Source organism: Danio rerio, chromosome 17 (genome assembly GCF_052040795.2).
Source record: "Danio rerio strain M-AB ecotype USA chromosome 17, GRCz13ab, whole genome shotgun sequence".
Classification (NCBI taxonomy): domain Eukaryota; kingdom Metazoa; phylum Chordata; class Actinopteri; order Cypriniformes; family Danionidae; genus Danio; species Danio rerio.
Window position 1 is genome coordinate 53,192,501 of NC_141037.1, and position 19,536 is coordinate 53,212,036.

General features: G+C 34.3%; 1 protein-coding gene across 2 annotated transcripts in view; it reads right to left on the minus strand.

The window, feature by feature from the left end:
- The window catches only part of alk (ALK receptor tyrosine kinase), an 859,538-nt gene that overhangs the window by 301,261 nt on the left and 538,741 nt on the right, over window positions 1–19,536 (minus strand). For both annotated transcript variants that reach the window (XM_087289256.1, NM_001423965.1), the window contains 1 exon segment: window positions 5,738–5,939. In XM_087289256.1, coding sequence (XP_087145382.1) covers window positions 5,738–5,939 — 202 coding nt within the window.

The following is a 19,536-nucleotide window of genomic DNA, read 5'->3' on the forward strand; positions in this document are numbered from 1 at the left end:
TGAACAGGAGAATATCATTAATTTATTTTTTTATAAAGATTTATTTATTTATTTATTTATTTATTTATTTATTTGTTTGTTTGTTTGTTTGTTTGTTTGTTTGTTCATTTATTTGTTTATTCATAAATACAATTGCCGGGTGGGCAAGAAAAAAAAATAAAAAATAAATGTGTATATATATATATATATATATATATATATATATATATATATATATATATATATATATATATATATACAAAGCAATTTTATTTATGAATAAAACAATTATAAATAAATACAAAAATAAATATAATTATTTTTTTATGCCTACACCATAAGAATATCCATTAGTTTGAGGTTTTCTGTATTTTGTGATTAATATTTTTACTTTGTTCCCCATTTATTGATCCTAATCTTTCTTCCAACACATTTTAACCTTGAAAAGTTAAAAAAAAGGACTTTTGTTATAAAAATGTAATAGTTTAAATCCTCTCATTCTGTATTCACCTGTTTTCTTTCGCACGTGCAAAGTTATTTTTATTAGTCAAACTGCTTCTCGATTCTAAGATCACATTCGCACAAATATTGGGCCATTTTTATTGTCGAGCCCTGCTTTAAAAAAAAAAAAAAAAAAAAAACTACAATTTAAAAATGATTTTCAACCAGCCAAAGTGGCTAGTGGGAGTGTCTGTCTAACCCGCCACAGCAGAAATCTACCTGCATTTGGCGGGTTGGCGGGTGTTAATGTCAAGCGCTGAATATATTATTTCAAACTACTAATATGTCAGTTAAAAAAAAAAAAAAAAACACTTTGTTAAACTGTAGAATTAAATTAATTTTCAACAGAAAAAGTCGACACAACAGAGACCAATATGTAATTCTTAACTGTATCACACTTATCATTAACACTGTCAAATAAAAGATTTTAATTTTTTTTTATATTTTTTTTACAGTGTATAACTTGATGTGTTGTACTACAAACCAAAACTGTCCCCAAAATACCTTGATATTGTTTTCATTTTGCTAGAGATTTTTTAAATGTATGACACAGAACGTTCAGTTACAGTGCAGAAAGACAAGATCAAATTTTCAAGTCAGATATACTATTTCACTTTTTTTTCAGCTCACATTTTTATTGTTTTTCTCTTTTCTAGCCAAAAAGTTTCACAGATTTTTTTTTTCATCCAAAAAGTGACAGTGCATTTTTTTTATTGTTTTTTTTTTACCTTTTGAATGGTCCGACCCTATTTGTATCCCTTATTTTGTAAAAAAAATAAATTAATACATAATGATGCACTACAGTTTGAGAGTAGACACTGAGGTCCATCTTATTTCACAAAGGTCTGTTCACTTTAAAACTTCTGGCCTCAATGCTGGCCTAAAAAAATAAAATAAAAAATAAAAAAAGACAATACCAAGTTCTTGGTAAACAACCAATACATTTACCATGAACAGATATGGAGTCTCATGAAGAAATAACCTGCTGATAAATGTAATTGGCTCATTATCATATATATATATATATATATATATATATATATATATATATATATATATATATATATATATATATATATTACAGCATATTGCTGTGTGAAGTAATTGCATGAAAACATCTTCAGTGTGAAGAATGGCCTGGTCATTTTTCGCTATGAGAATTTACATCGATGACTGGACAAGAGGTGACCTCAGGGGAGGGTACGATTGCGTAAGGATATGTGGGTTGGTTGGCTGATCAAAAATAATGACCTCAAGAGGAACTCTATAATGAGTCAGAGCACTTTTCTCTATCGGAACATGCCACGCTCGGCTGAGCACATTCATATGCAGCCCAGTCGTGTAAAACACAGAGTTCCTCAGAAGAGGCACATCCAGCAAACAAGAACATGCTGGAGACTAGAAAAGAATCTCAAGGACACAGAAAACACAAATAAATGGTGTTAGTCTCAAAGGAAGTACATGTTATAAATCAAATTATTATTATCAATTGTCAGTTTTATATTGTGGAATAAAGCTGCACGTCATATATCATTTTAGCATCGGTATCACAATGTGATTATTTGCAATAGTCACATTATAAGTTACAAAATGTTAAGTCTGGTGTTTTTGAGGCCTGTAACTGGATGAGAATTTATTTATTTATTTTTTTTAAACATTCGGGCCCAGAAATTATTTCATTTGCAACTTTAATAACAATTAAGTGTATTGATTTATTTATAAAATGAAAGCTATGCAGTATTATTTTGCATTTAATTATTCAACTGTTTACCTGAATACTGTTAGACCATTCGTAAAACAATAAAACACTGTTTATTTCATTTGTATCTTTTTCTTTGTATCTGTGCTTGTAAATCGTTATTATATTTTATGCAGATGCCCCTACAGAATCATTCCAAACCATCTAAAGTTATACATTATTTCCAAATAGTGTCACCGAGTGCTCTGGAGAAATTGTATTCAAATTTCAATGTTTATTGCATAAACACAAAATATTGCAAAGTTTAAAAAAAAAAAAAAATAATAAAAAAAAAAATAAAAAATACTGTAGTAAATACTGTAGATAGTGTGTCTCAGTTGCTTAATAGATAAATACTAACATAAATAAATAAGAAGATTGCATCTCAGGGAACATATACTGTCTCCTTACCATATTCATTTGCTGTATACCATGTGGAAATATATAAAAATGTCCACTAAATTAGTAAATGTTAAAATAAAAGTGAGATTTCTTATTTGATCGTTTATGCCTTTGAATTGTTGAACAGGTTATAAATCGTTAAAATTACAATAATAACTTCCAAGAATCAACACACATGGATTGCATATAATGCATGAGCACTTAACATTGCATTATATGTATATATCAACAAAAAATATTAAACACAACGCAACCAATCCGGACCAACAAGAGTAGTGGCCCAGCCAGTCCCCAGAACTCAACCCAATAAAAATCTTGTCCATTCATCCTTTCCTCCCAATCAATCCCATCCCTAACCAATCCAATCCAATTCAACCCATCCATCCCAATCTAATCCAATCCATCCATCCATCCATCCCAATCCAAACCAATCCAATCCAATCCAATCCCATCCAATCCCATCCATCCATCCATCCATCCATCCATCCATCCATCCAATCCAATCCAATTCATTCCAATCCCATCCAATCCATCCCATCCCATCCCATTCCAATCCTATCCAATCCAATCCAAACCATCCCATCCCATCCCATCCCAGTCCAATCCAATCCAATCCAATCCATCCCATCCCATCCCATCCCATCCCAATCCAATCCAATCCAATCTATTCCAATCCAATCCAATCCAAACCAAACCAAACCAAACCAAACCAATCCAAACCATCCCATCCCATCCCATCCCATCCCATCCCATCCCATCCCAGTCCAATCCAATCCAATCCAATCCATCCCATCCCATCCCATCCCAATCCAATCCAATCCAATCCAATCCAATCTATTCCAATCCAATCCAATCCAATCCAAACCAAACCAAACCAAACCATCCCATCCCATCCCATCCCATCCCATCCCATCTCAATCAAATCCAATCCCAATCCAATCCAATCCATCCCATCCCATCCCATCTGATCAATCCAATCCCAATCTAATCAATTTCGTTTTGATCACAGCAGTTTGTAACAACACTTTAACATGGCAGAGCTGATTGTTTTCACTTGTCCATCAGAGGGATTAAGACATAGGGATGAGAGCTTCTGAATGGAACTATTTTCTGTTCGGCACCAAACTACCTCCCTGCGCAAAGAATCAATGTCCCACGGTACATCAAAGCGACCAATTTTTAGCACTTTAGCAAACCTTTTAGGATTTATCAATATATGATAATCCTACTTATTTCACTACTGCCAATTGTTTGTGACGTCAATTTGCAGTAGAATAGACCTCCGTGTAACATGCTTAAATGTGGTCTTGACTGGAGTAAAGTTTTAAAAGTTGGCATGTCTCCAAACTCCACCCCTGACCCTACACCTGGATGAATAAATCATGATACTATTTTAAAAACAGCATAATGTTTCAATAAAACAAAATAATGTCATGCATTTTTTAAAGTATGATATTATATATATAGTTTAAATAGCAATTCACACCACTTACTTCTGGCTTATTACTAGGCCCACACAGAATCTGTGTGCACAGAATTCTTCCATTATTGAGTCTATTTAATTACTTGTGTAAACCAGAGTGAATGTATATTTATTTAGTTTTTTAAATTAATTTCAGTAATATTATTGTGACATAATAATCTTAATATTAAAATGTTCATATTACTTTTTACCAATACAGTTTGTAAAGTAATATTTTCTGTCTTTCAGTAGATGTATTAAATGAAAGACTTGCTTTGTTTGCCAAATAAGTGGATCCAATTGGATTTGCATTGTAAACATTGAATAAAAGTTCAAAATGTTTTTATTTATTTATTTATTTTTTATCATATATTACGTTTTTAGTCATGATGCACCTAAAATCATTCTGCATAAATCTGCATATATATATATATATATATATATATATATATATATATATATATATATATATATATATATATATATATATATATATATATATATTACTATTATTATTTTTATTTATTTATTAATTTTTTTTTTTTTTTTACAATTTTCTTTGCGGAAATAGCCAAAAATATCTGCAGATTCTGTCTGGAGCTACTTATTACCTACCTATTATTCAGATATTAACTGTCTATTAGCACTTACATACATGCCTAATCCAATTCCTGAATCCAACTATTACCTTATCAACTATTAAACTCAAAACATATTTATGTAATTCTGAATTTATGTAATTCTGAGTGTGCCTCACACAGGTGAGTGGTCTTGACAAACCATCTGTAGAAAACACACTCTTTCATCTCGTTGACACTTTAATCAATACTTGAACCAGTTTTACACCAAACACTTTCCAACTCTTTACTCTTGCACTTAATTATCTAAGCACTAACAATTCCTTTCTTGTTGAATCACTAAAAGCCTCAATGAATGACAAAAGCATCTGCTAAATGACTTGATGTAAATATAATATGCAGTTCATTTATAGCTTTTTGAGATAAAAGTCTTAGTTAATGGTTTGTTAAACTGTACACAGTGTTAGATTTTTTAAGGTTAGATATTATTGTGCTAGATAGCTTTTCAATTGTGTCTGAAAGTGCCTCACCATGACTGAATGTGCCACATTATAATAATATAAATCTCTGGACAAGTCGTCTTATGTCTAAACTGATCTTGACTGCTGGTACTGTCTGACATTCATGACAACAAATCTCAAACTGTGATACAGATGACAGTCACTCATATAGTCTGTCAAGCAACAATGGGAAACAATCCATATAAACTGTACTCCACTTACTAAGTAAATACAGTGTGCAATTTCCAAACATCTCTCTTCGATTTCTAAAAAGTGAAGTTTACGAAATAGATAAAACCGTTAGCCCGTCTAATGCCAATATCATCCACAAAGAAAAGTTTTGAGTGGAGAATAAAGAATTCATTCTGTGGTAAATTAAGTAGAATAAAGACACAATGGAGCACTGTAACAATGCACTGGCAGGATTTAATAGCTAATCTTTAACCTGTGGAAAAAAGCACCCACGTTTCAAAAGGCCGCAGCAGGGCAGAATCGTGTGTATCAGAATCACAAGGTTCAACAATTGAGAAACATCAAGCCGATTCGAATATGAGAATGCTGCCTTTGGCGAACTCACCCGATGACGTGTGGGTGCTCAGTGGTGAGAAGAGCAAGTGGTGGCTTGTCCCTCTCGATGAGCCAAACTGTGTAGCGTCCACTCTGCCTCGGGTGCAAAAACACGGTGATATCCAGACCACAGGGCCGATGAGCAGCGCGGAACCAAGGGCTCAGGACCCATGGCCCTGTCAGAGCGGAGCTATTCACTGTGAGAAATCGACCTGGAGAAACAAAGACATCAAACACATGAATATAAATTTATATAGAGTTCAAGTGACTTTATGAAAATCTTTGATTAAAGTGGTTAAGAAGATGCATTATAATTCAAACTGAAGGGGATGTTTATAGCTCTGTCTTATTTTAAACTAAATTAATATAATATTAAATAATGTATTTAATAATAATAATAATAATAATAATAATAATAATAATAATAATAATAATAATAAACAAAAAAAACAACAACAACAACTATTATTATTATTATTATTATTATTATTATTATTATTATTATTATTTTTTATTTTTTTTTTATTGATTTATTTGCAATTATTTATTTAATTAAAACTACCTCTTAACCCCCTTAATAATATTTGAGCAGACCCTTAAAATACATAGTGTGAAAATAGATAAAAAATAGTCAAATGTTTATGTAATTTCATAAATGGTTTAGATCAGAGATGCCCAAACAAGGGCCCGCGGGCCAAAGGTTGCACATTGTAACCTTTGATTTGGCCCTCCATCCCATCTGAGAAGAAGAGGGAGGATTTTGGGCAATGTTGGGGTTCATGCCTTTAATGGGGTTAAAGCTTGAATAATTTCAGAATGGTTGACTCTTAAACATGGCAATGAGTTCACTGTACTCAAATGGCCTCCACAGTAATAAGAACTCAATCCAGTAGAGCACCTTTGGGATGTGGTGGGATGGGAGATTTTCATCTTGGATGTGGAGCTGACAAATCTGCAGCTATTGTGTGATGCTATCATGTCAATATGAACCAACATTTTAAGTACCTTGTTTAATCTAAGGATTTTGGCAGTTATGAAGGCAAAATGGCGTCCAACCCGGTACTAGTAAGGTGTAACCTAATAAAGTGTATACTCACTATTGTATATGTAATAAAATGTATCTAGTTAAGCTGTCTTAATCTCTAAAAGTAACAAAACTAATTATTGCTTTTCTTTCTGAAGATTTTGGAATAATGCTGTGGTCAAACTAGAGTTTGAGGATGCAAAATTCTGTCGTATGGCACAAGGAAAGGAGCGGGATTAAATAAGATGATTAGACATTTAAAAAAGCAAGCGATTGCTTCATATTTTAAATTTCTGCACAGAGAGGTCATGTTTTGAACTTCGATTCGTCTCACGCAGTCACTTGATGCAATTTAGCAGATCAGAATTTACCAAGCTTGAACTTTGCAATGCAGTGAACTGCGAAACTTGTCGCACGAGCTTGTGTTTCCGGTCTGCGGCATTTGCATGATTATAAAAGGAAGTATATGGTGAGAAAAGTGAGACCGCAGATTTAGCCTGTTTTTTTTAATTTTTTTTCAGTTTAATCTCATTACTGTTAGTACTACACTTTAATGAGATTAAATGAAGACATGAATCAAATTATTTTACACTAAACCCTAACTTAAAACAATAACTGATTAAATTCATCTTGACAACATGCTGGCACTTTAGAAATACGATCTAGAAATGCATAAACCAGATAAATAGATAAACTCTTTGCCATGTCTTGGTATTTTTTCAATTCACATATTTATTCATCATTTATTCATTTTCTTTATCGACTTAAGCTCTTTATAAATCTGGGGTCGCCACAGCGGAATGAACCACCAACTTATCCAGCACATGTTTTTCCAGCTGCAATCCATCACTGGGAAACATTCGCAACACTTTGGACATGTGGGGGAAACTGCAACACCCAAGGAAACCCACACGAACACAGGGAGAACATGCAAACTCCACACAGAAATGCTAACTAACCCAGCCGAGACTTGACCCAGCGACCGTCTTACTGTGAGACGAAAGCGCTACCTACTGCGCCACGCCTCGCCAAATCACGTTATATGTATTTGTTTTTGTTGACACTAAAATCTGAAAAGGATCATTTGAATAAATCAACTTCACCTGTGTATTTTGTTCTCTCTCTCTAGAATTTGACAATACTATAATTACCATTCTTTTAAACCAAAATGAGAATACTTCATTTCTTTAAATACGCAGTCTCTCTCATACATTTTTAAACAAGTGTCCCCTTTCCTCTTCATACCGTCTCTGTACACTTTTCTGAGGTATCCGGATCGTGAGAGTATGTGTGAAAGTGAAATTCGCAGATCTGTGGCCCAGGCAGCAGACAGTGAGGCCGTGTAGAGCCGAAATAGATGAGTGAGGGGGGGAAATGACAACACACCAGAGGAAAACGAAATAAATAATGAAAGAAAGGAGAGAAATCAAAGCTCTGTCTGTGGGCTTTGATTTAGAGTCCTCCCTCTCAACAGCCTCATTCAGCTCCCTCAATCAGGACATTTTCCACAGGGCCACAGCACAGCGAAGAAGAAGAAAAAAAACAAGACAAAAGACACCTTCTTTTGAGAGAAAAGGAAACAAAAAAACATGCAAGAAAGGAAAATGTGCCAGAATGTAGCATTATTCAAAGTGTTTTTTGGAAGAGTTTGTAACAGAGTTAATAACTAACTAACTGACAAACTAATACATTTCTGCTTGTCTGAGTAATTAAGTAAAATAAAATAATAATAAAAAGTCTGTAATTAGCTGCATGGCATATAAAGGGATAATTCACTTCAAAAAAAGTTAATCATCCTTGACTTGTTAGAGCTGTTGTTATTGTTTAAAATGTTTATTATTATTTATTTATTTATTTATTTATTTATTTATTTATTTATTTATTTATTTGTTTGTTTATTTATTTAATTATTTATTATTATTATTATTATTATTATTATTTGTATATATTATTTTATTCTTTTTATTCTTATTCTTATTCTTATATTATTTTTTATTATTTTTATTTATTTTATTTATTTTATATTATATATTATTTATTTTTTATTCATTTATTTTTTATTTTTTACGTTGTTTGAATCCAGTAACCATCGAATCCAAACAAATACTATAGATGTCAATTATTACGGGTTTTTAAAATACTTCCAAACATCTTCTCTTAATGTTCAACAGAGGAAATAAACTCAAACTGGCTTTGAACAAATAAAGGATGACTAAATCCTGTTGTTATGATCACCAGCATTTTTGCTCTTGCAGACTGCTGGAGACCACCCACATTCCACTGCACTACAAATCCCATAGTGCACTTCACTTACACATCTGGCCCAGATTCCTCATGATTACTAACACACAGCTGAAGCTATTCAAGTACTAAAAGGCTGTATCTGTACTCTACTGGAGTATTGTTTTTTTTTTTTTTCTTTCTCATACTTCCACTTTTACTTCAGTACATATTTTCGATGAGTTTATTACTTTTACTCCGATAGGTTTTTTTTATGTGCTGCATCATTACTCGGTACCAGGGGTGTCTAAATTATTGATATCAGTTCAGTAATAGTTATAAAGTAAGTATACTATATAAGTAGAATACTATGGCAAAGGAGGCGAGGGTGAGTAAATAATGCTCTTACTACTATGAAGACGGCAAAGCACATGAGCCGCCAATTCACTACTACGGTAAAATGCTGTAAAACTCCATCTCATTCTCTTTCTCTCTCACTTTGGACATTTGACCCGCTGGCGTGTTTGTAAGGTAACTGTTCCTCTCCTCTTGGCTGTTAAAGCGATACTTGTGGATCCAGACACGAGCGTGTCTAAGGTGCAAGTTTTCTCCACTCTGTCTATTACGGATTGCCTGTGATAACCGCATATTATGCACATATAGACTGTAACCGCGGCTGTTCTTCCCGCCATCCGTGAACAGCACTTTCATTTCTAAAGCAGATCGCAGCCCTTTCTGTTGAGCAGGTGAAGACAATAACCAATCATAGGGGTATAAGACCTCACCTGTCAGCGCTCAAAAAGCTAGCGGGATAATACTGACATTAGTTTATTTGCTATAAATGCTCATGCTGTCTTCTGTGCATGTATTGGAGTTTTGTTTGATACATTCAGATAGAGTGTTTTCTTTGAGCAGGTCAAATTAAGGGTACAGTTCATATATCTTACTTCTGCATTAAAGAACAATATAAGTAAAAATAATATATAAATAAAAATTGATTTATAGTGTTGTGAAGAAAAAAATCTAATTATGTATGGAAAACTTCGTCAATGCACCGAGATTTCAAATTGAACCGATTCGATGGCTTGATAATCGTAACCAAACCAAACAGTGAGACCAGTGTAGATTCACACCCCTACTCGTTACAATTATTGACCATTTTCTTGGCTATTGCATGGAGGGTGCCATAGTGACCAGCGTCTTCCAGTAGAATGTTTAGAACTTCCGTTTACAGCGTTTACGACCGGTAATTTGGGATCTGGTAATGGGTTTTAGTAGCGTTTTAAGTGGATTACAGAATGTTTTTGTGACACAACTTTGAAAGGTGTGTGTTCAAGCTGTTATAATCTGTCAGATCTGTGGATCAAGCGCGAGAGAAAAATCTTATCATAAGCCATGTTTCTTTTTGTTCTGCTTAATCACTTGCCCCAAAAAAGATAATAAAATAAACAAAACAATATAATGTCTTTTGACTGCTTTCTTTAATAATTACATTACACAATACTTTTACTTTTACTTTCAGTACTTGAGTAGTAAATTTATAAATAAAATACTTGCAATACTTAAGTACAAAAAATGTTCAATACTTTAGTACTTCTACTTAAGTATGGTGCTTAAAGAGCACTTCAACTTCTACTCAAGTCAGTTTTTTTGATAGAGCACTTGGACTTTTATTTAAGTGTGGGTCTCTAGTACTTTATACATCTCTGTTCAGGTCTAATCAGATGGACAACACGCACACATTGTTGCTGAATCTTGATACACCAGACATGTTCAAACTCGGTCCTGGACGGCTGGTGTCCTGCATATTTTAGGTCCAACTTGCCTCAACACACCTGCAGGGAAAATTCTAGAAAGGCTAGCAAGAACTTGATTAGCTAGCCCAGGTGTGTCTAATTGGAGTTGGAACTTAACGTTGCAGGACACCGGCCTTCCAGCACCATGTTTGGGCACCCCTGTCTTAAACTGTAAGTGAGCACTATAAAGCTGCCTTGTCATGCTTTGACCTTTGCTTTGTTTTATTGTTTATGTTGTTTTGCGGTCTGTCTCGAACATTCGCCTGTACTTTGACTAAACTTTGGATTATCTACATGCCTCTGTCCCTGTTTTGATCTTTGCCTGCCTGATGATTATCAATAAACTGCATTTGTATGCTCATTTCAGGTGTACCTCAACTCATTACAGCTGTCTTAAAACCCATCTTTTTAAGCAGGCTTTCTCATTATGATTTTTTTATTATGTTATTTTATATTTATATTATCTTTCATGTATTTGAAATTAAATTTGATAATGTTTTATGAATTGTTTTTTGCATGTTTGCTGTAAGGTGACCTTAGGTGTCCAGAAAAAAAATATTATTATTATTATTATTATTATTATTATTATTATTATTATTATTATTAATATAATTAACAATAATAATAATAATAAAAATAATAATAATAATAATAATAATAATAATGGGCGAAGCAGTAGCGCAGTAGGTAGTGCTGTCGCCTCACAGCTAGAAGGTCGTTGGGTTGCTGGTTCGAGCCTCAGCTCAGTTGACGTTTCTGTGTGGAGTTTGCATGTTCTCCCTGCATTCGCGTGGGTTTCCTTCGGGTATTCCGGTTTCCCCCACAGTCCAAAGACATGGGGTACAGGTGAATTGGGTAGGCTAAATTGTCCTTATTGTATAAGTGTGTGTGTGGATGTTTTCCCAGAGATGGGTTGTGGCTGGAAGGGCATCCGCTGCGTAAAAACTAGCTGGATAAGTTGGCGGTTCATACCGCTGTGGCGACCCCGGATTAATAAAGGGACTAAGCCGACAAGAAAATGAGTGAATGAATGAATAATAATGGGTGATCTGCTGTTTTAAGGCTCTAAAATCCTGAGAAATGTGCAATATAGTCACAGCAGGGGCTTTGCTAACATCTCTTTTCTTGGAAAATTCAAGTGAGTATGTAATTTGACTATGACTTCCTTAACTTTTGAATAGCACTTTTAGCCCTTTGCTGAAAGAGATACAAAGCTGAACACTTGCTGCTCACTGACTCCCAGTGATTTTTCCATGTCTTGACTTGAATAATCTTGCGTTGTGTGCTTTGAAGAAGTACATGGATCAAAATTTGGCCAGAAGGCATGCATTTTGTACACATGCTTATACACTCCAGAACACAACATAGTTACATAATATTTGCAGTTCATGCCTTTAAAAATTCCCAGTCCGATTAAATGTAAATTTTAACAGAAGTGAAAAGTCAAATCATGGATATTAATGCTGCATATTATATTCATCCATTAAACTGTTGAGTTTCAGGACACAGTACCAACTGACCTATTAACACTAGTTTTCTTTCCATCACTCCTAGGGCTTTATTATATATCCAGTGCAATAAGGCGCAAGACGTGTTTGGCGTGATTTGGTGCTATTTTCAGACCAGAACAACCTCAATTTTCATGTTTTCAGCCACGCTGTTTAAATAGCAAATCTAATTGAGCTTATGCAGGTCCAAACGTTTACACATTGCTTACTACACACGTCATGTACAGCAGTACACATATATCTTTAAAAAAAATGTTATAAAAATGATTATTTCCTACATAAATATAAAAAACACTACCTCCATGCCGCCTTCATGCATTCATGCCTTTTTTTCCGGTTCATTCAAGACAGTTTGCATTTGCATAATGTTATTATTATAAGCAGAATAATTTATTATATGCATATTTATATTTGTTTGAATTAAACAAGTTTAGATTTGTCCACTTGTCGGATTTTGGAAACGTTTCCGGTAATATATGGGGTATACGAATAGGACATGTGTTTGGATAAAACTTTTTTGTTTTTTGACCAAGCTTCGTAATTATTGTTCATTTATTTGTTCGATGAAAACTTGAACTGTGTTTAGAAATTATTTTGAAGCAAATATTTGTGCTGAGCAAACTAAATTAAATATGTAGCCTAATGAATGTCTTTAGTGGAGTACGTACAACCTACAACCTTTCCTTAACCACGAAAGTAAAGGAGTAAAGAGTAAAAGTAAAGAGAAAGTAAAGAGGCTGAATGGAAGAGGCTCTTTATATATCCTCATGCTGCAGATGGTCTGTTTAACTGTTTTCTCGGTAGTGAAGTGTTCAGTTTTTCCACTTCCAAAGTCTGCCATGTATATAACGAATGCACCATGGCTCGACCAGCGGCGTTGCGTCCTGCTGTAGTGCAGAGCGTATTTTTTCATCCTTAAAAAAGCAAAATAGATCGTTAAAATAGAGCTTTTAAAGTGCGTTGTGAAGTATTGCCTATGAAGAAAGTGATGAAAATTCATTCATTCATTCATTTTCTTTGCAGCTTAGTCTTTTTATTAATTTCGGGTCGCCACAGCGGAATGAACTGCCAACTTATCCTGCATATGTTGTACACCGAAGTGAATGGGAAAGATGAAAACTCAACGTTTTAAAAAATAAAAATAAAAATCCATAAATACGTAAAACCTTTTTACACTGACTTGAGGTGCGTTTAGACTTGCAAAAAAAGAGTTAATGCAAACATTGTGAGTTGGAATCATAACCCACATGACTAATTAGCTTTCTCCATTATGCTTATTTTGTTTACTGTTGGTCATTAGGTTACCAATTCTACAGTAAGCCACTATAAGGGACCGATCACACAGAACGCGCTTTGACCTTCCAAAAATGCAAGGTGCACCACACTGCCTGTTTTGTTGACAAGAAAAAAGGAAGTACTGTGTGCTTTTTATGTCGCTAGACAATGACTGAATCAGCTGTGAATTGTGCGCGAGTGTTGCTGTGCATATTATTATAATTTAACAATTTAATAGTAATGTGATATTCAAGATTTATGAGTCATACAGCACTGGATAACTCAAAACAGCAACCACAAGATTCTCCAGTATCTTCAAAGGTCTTCGTAGTTGTCTTTACAACACAAACACTGCTGTAACCTCAACCGAACCCCGTCTCTGCTTTAATTTGATTGGAGAAGGAACGTAACGCTTTTGCTCAGAGTGTACTTTTTTCAACTGCGGGCAAACAGTGCGCAAGGGGAAAAACACAAGGCACAGCAGGCTGTTAAAATGTGAAGCACGCAGGGCGCATAAGCAGAGTGCAAACACTTGTGGTCATTTGTAAATTATTCAGAAAAGGCGCCTCTTGGCGCAAAAAGTGCGATCGGTGTGATTGGCCCCTGACAGCCTCACGGAAGCTTACTTATTTTTGCAATATTTGGAAATATATGCATCACATTGAAAAGGAAATGTGCTACTTTGTCCTAAATCACATTGTGGTGTTTGACTAGTAAAGTATCCCTGGTTTTCAGAAAACTCAGTTTTATACTGGTTTCTTAGAGTCAAAAAGTTAAGTCGATGCAAATACAACTTATTATTAGTATTTTTCTTTAAGAATCATGATGAAGTTTATCATTAACTGTTTGTTACTTTTTGATTTGGTTTAGTTTTTTATTATTTTGTACAGTGGGGGAAATAAGTATTGAAAACGTCACCATTTTTTTTCAGAAAGGGCCTGTTGATTTGGAATTGTCACCGAATGCTGGTAAAAAGAAATTCGCATATGAAAGAAAACAAATCAAATTAGTTTGCAAATTAAGTTAAGTGTCATTCATTTATTCCTTTCCTTTTTGGCTTAGTCCCTTTATTAATCTGGGGTTGCCACAGCGGAATGAACCACCAACTTATCCAGCATGTTTTACGCAGTGGATGCCCTTCCAGCCGAAACCCATCACTGGGAAACATCCATTTACACTCATACACTCTCATTGTGACAATTTCTCAATCAACTGACAATTTAGCTTACCCAATTCACCTGTACCACGTCTTTTGACTTGTAGGGGAAACCGGAGCACCCGGAAGAAAACCCAGGTGAACGCAGGGAGAACATGCAAACTCCACACAAAATCACCAACTGACCCAGCTGAGGCTCAAACCAGCGACCTTCTTTGCGCCGTGGCGCATGATCTAAAAGGGTTGAGCTTATTGGTGCATTTTGAGAATAAACCAATCAGAGTCTCATCTCCCATTCCCTTTCAGAACCAGTTGCGTCGTTGCGAAATATAAGGCATCTCATAATCTACTTTCACTTTCGCTCTCGAGGATAGGGACACCGTGTACACAGACATCAATTAGCTTATAAATAATAAAGTTTGTTTGTTAAGCGTAAAGATTTGTTTCAAAACTATTTTTAAATTAAGTTTTAGTTTCCAGCAAACGAATAAATGAACTGAAAAAGCCTCCCGAGATGAAGAACGCGTTAAGGCAGAGGTTTTTAAATTCATGTCGGCTAGAAAATTGTCACCGACTCGGTCCCAGTCATTCCCCTCGCTGGCCAGCAGAGGCCACCATCTCCGGACTTCTAAGCATTACATCATCCTTTTACCCTGATCATGCACACCTGAACTGAATCCCCCTAATGACCCACGTACCCTTTATAAGCCAGCACCAAACGCTCACTCAGTGCGAAGTCTTGTTTAGCCGGGCCAGCATTTCTGAGCGTTATTCCTGCCTGACTCCTTGTGTATTACTCCAGCCTGTTTCTTGACTCTGCTTCGTCTTCTGCCTACCCACGACCCACGCCTTGTATACGGACTCTGATACTCGCTGCCTGCCCACGAACCACGCCTGTTATACGGACTCTGATGTTTGCTACCTGCCCACGACCCACGCCTGGTTCACGGACTCTGATACTTGCAACCTGCCCTCGATCGATGCCTGGTAATACTCCCTGTGTCTATTCATCGCCAGTCTTTATTCATCATAGACTGTTGTTGTTGTGTGTTTGCACGTTAGTGCATATTGTGTGTGTGAATAAGTGCTTGAGCAATAAATACTGCATAATGGATCCCTCCGTGTCAGTCTCCACGTTACAAAAATAATATGCTTTGTAATAATTTAATCCTTTATATTTATAGCCCAAATATATGCTTATTATATCATATATATATATATATATATATATATATATATATATATATATATATATATATATATATTCTTAATATTTTAATTATTTTTCATTTGTAAAGATATTTGCGTATTGGTCTATATCTTGTGTGTATTAAGCAATGTGTCAGTCGCACAGTCGCACAACTAACGCGCTCTACGCTGGACAATAGACCTGCTTTGTTTTGGTCTATTGAAAAATCATTTATAGTTTCTCAAAATAGCAACACACCAGCAATGCTCCTCAGAACGCCTTCCTTTTTAGACCAGAACACCTATGGGCGCACATATGAGCGCAATTGCATTTGCTATTTAAACAGCGTGGCGGAAAACGTCAAAACGACTCTTGCACCAAGCTGAAACTAGCAAACAACAATTGCATCACGCCTTGCACCAAATTGCGTTGGGTGTATGATAGGGACCAAAATCTCTCAGAAGTTAGAAAGCAACCCTTTGACTTTTTTTTTCTGAGAATTAGGCATAAATATGTAATTGCAAGAACTTGACTTCCTAGAAAGTGCATTAACCACATAACTAGGGAGCTGATTGAAGTAGCACTCCATGTTCAAATATATATGTTTTTTTTTTTTTTTTTTGTGATATCTAATTCAACAAATATATGAAAAAGGTTGCTGCCATTAGCTAAATATACACACACATTTTTACGTATAAACTGAGGTTCTTTAATTCCACAGGGACTTTTTTTTAGCACTTGATGGCTTGACTCTCACACCCGCAGAAGTGAATCAGTATCAGTTCACTGCACACATCTGGAGTATGGAGAGCATATATGACACACTTCAATGATCTCTCTGCTTTTTTTTTATTGCCCTGCAAATCCTAAAAAACTTTTCGCTTGCAGCAGTGAAAAACCTATATATCATTAATTATGTGAAAACTAACACGGCTTTAATTACTTCATAATGAGAAGCAGTACATGTCAATTTAGATCAAGAGGAACACGTTGAAGCCTTGTTCAGACTGTCAGTCTAAATGTGTGTGCATATATGATTGAAAGGCGGTGATATTAAATAGGTGTGAACATGTCTTTTAATAATTGGTTTGAGTCTATATTTGTATGAAATCTTGTACATTCCTGTCTTATATTTTCTGGAAATCTGTTTCAGTTTGACCTCTCTGACTGGATTTTGCGCAGCTTTCACAATACAATAATCAAAGACATCAGGCGCTGTTTATAGAAAGAGCATGCTGGGAGTTTTTTTTTTTTTTTTGCAAGGTAAATACTGATTTTTAATGTATTTATTTATTTAACATTACAAAAATCTTGTAAAACAAAATGGGATAATTCATATTTAAGCCTTATTTGTGTGATAAATACAAAACACTTAGCAATTAGTTAAACATTACGTACACACACAATTTAAGAAAACAAAAAATGTGCAATTACATAAGCACAGACTACTTATACAACACTTAAAACTGGTAATTAGTTAAAGATTTTTTACCCACATAGCAAAAAAAAAAAAAGAAAAAAAAAACATATTTGATGATAATGATAATAATAATAATAATAATAATAATAATAATAATAATAATAATAATAATAATAATAATAATAATAATAATAATAATAATAATAAAATGGGAAATTACAAAAGCACAGGCTGCAGTGTGTGCTTTCCAATAAACAAAATAAATAATTAAATAAATAAATAATATTGTATATTATTGTAATAAATATTGCAATTTCTTTGATTATCTTTTTTTTTTCGGTTGGACAAGGATCAGTATTGGGTCAGCTTTTATTTATTATTTTTATTTTACCTCTTCGTCATATGTTTTGTTCTTGTAGCATAACTTTCCATTTTTATGCAAACGATACACAAGTTTATATTTCTACAAAACCTACAACATCTCACCCCCCTTCTGACTTTACTAAATCTCTACATGATAATAATATATGGATGCTTTATTATTTCTTAAAGTTAAATGGTTGGCTCTAGGTCTGTTTAATCTGAAGCTCAATCTTCTGCCCTGTTCGTTGGTAACTCCCCAGTCAAGTTTTCAACCCAATGAGAAATGTCTTGGGTTATACTGGATGGTATGCAGTCATTTAGTTCTCATATTAGTAAAATATCGCCTGTGGCGGTTCTTGCTTAAAGTGGGCGAGTTACCCCATATACAAACCCGCCCCCCCTGCAACTTTGGGTAAAATATGGACAAACCCAGAACTGGGATTATTAAAAATAATGATAATTTATATTATTATTATTATTAGTGTTAAACAATTATTATTCTAAATAAACAATCCTAAATGTAACTGGAAAACAACTTAAAGACAAAACTGAAGTGATATGCTAAGATCACAATAAATATTTTGCATGAATATTAATTATGACAATTCTATAGCTTATATATATATATATATATATATATATATATATATATATATATTATATATATATATATATATATATATATATATATATATACACACACACACACACACACACACATTTATCTTTTTATTTTATTTTTTTACATTTTTTTTTTGGAGCAAAGGAATTAAGGCCATATCTGAATCCACTTTTGCTATTTTAAGGATGAAAAAATACACTCTGCACCCTGGCACATGGTCTAACATGGTTGTGTCAATGCAATCTCAAGGCAATTCGTAACTTTTAGTTTAGTAGCTAATTCGGATGAATTCGTACAATCTAATTCTTACAATTTAGTGCGATTTGCTCATCCCCCAATGACGATTGGGGTTCGGGTGGAGTTAGGTGCCACGCCTCCTTTCAATCTCAATTGAAATTACGACTGAACTCGTACGACTGAACTTTGTACGAATTAGCCACTAAACCGACAAAATGTAAAATACTTTTGTATACTTGTGAAATCAGGCTGGTTGTGCTTATTCTCTTAATGAGTAATGGGTGTGTTTTGAGTATAACGTGCATTAAACCAATCAGAGTCTCATCACCCATTCCCTTTAAGAGTCCGTTGCATCACGCCATCGCACATTTGCTATTTAATTCTAGATTGTAATCTAATTTGATTAACAGATCGTCACTCACCCATACTGCAGATCACTGTGGTGAATGATCTGTTCAGAAATGCCCTGGAATCTGTTTTCAGATTTATCTTCAAGAGCATGCTCTCTCTCATATGAGTCTGTGCATCAGAAACACCCAACTACATGTGCGATCCGCCATGTTTAAGACACAAATACATATTGAGGATATTTTGTTAATTCATTAAATGTACAGTACATCTCTTTATCTAATAGGTTACACTTCATTTTTAAATATGATAAACACTTCCCGATATGTATAGTGACAGTTTTCACTGTAATTGCCCTGAGAGCTTCACTTCTGTATGGAGTGGATTGTGAACAACTTAGATATACGTTTCATCAGTGTTGGAGGCCATTACTAGACGTTGTGGTTCAGCATATCACCAGAATGTATTTTCTTTAAATACTTTTCTGATCACCTGTAATAGGCATTATATCTCCTAAAGTTTGTGGCCATGGCAAACAGTATTGAAGCCGTGAATAAATGTACAGAAAAAGAAGTTGAGACAGACACGTTGCAGAGTTGAAGAACAAAACACAATTGGAGGTATCACCAAAAACATTATAACCAGTATTTG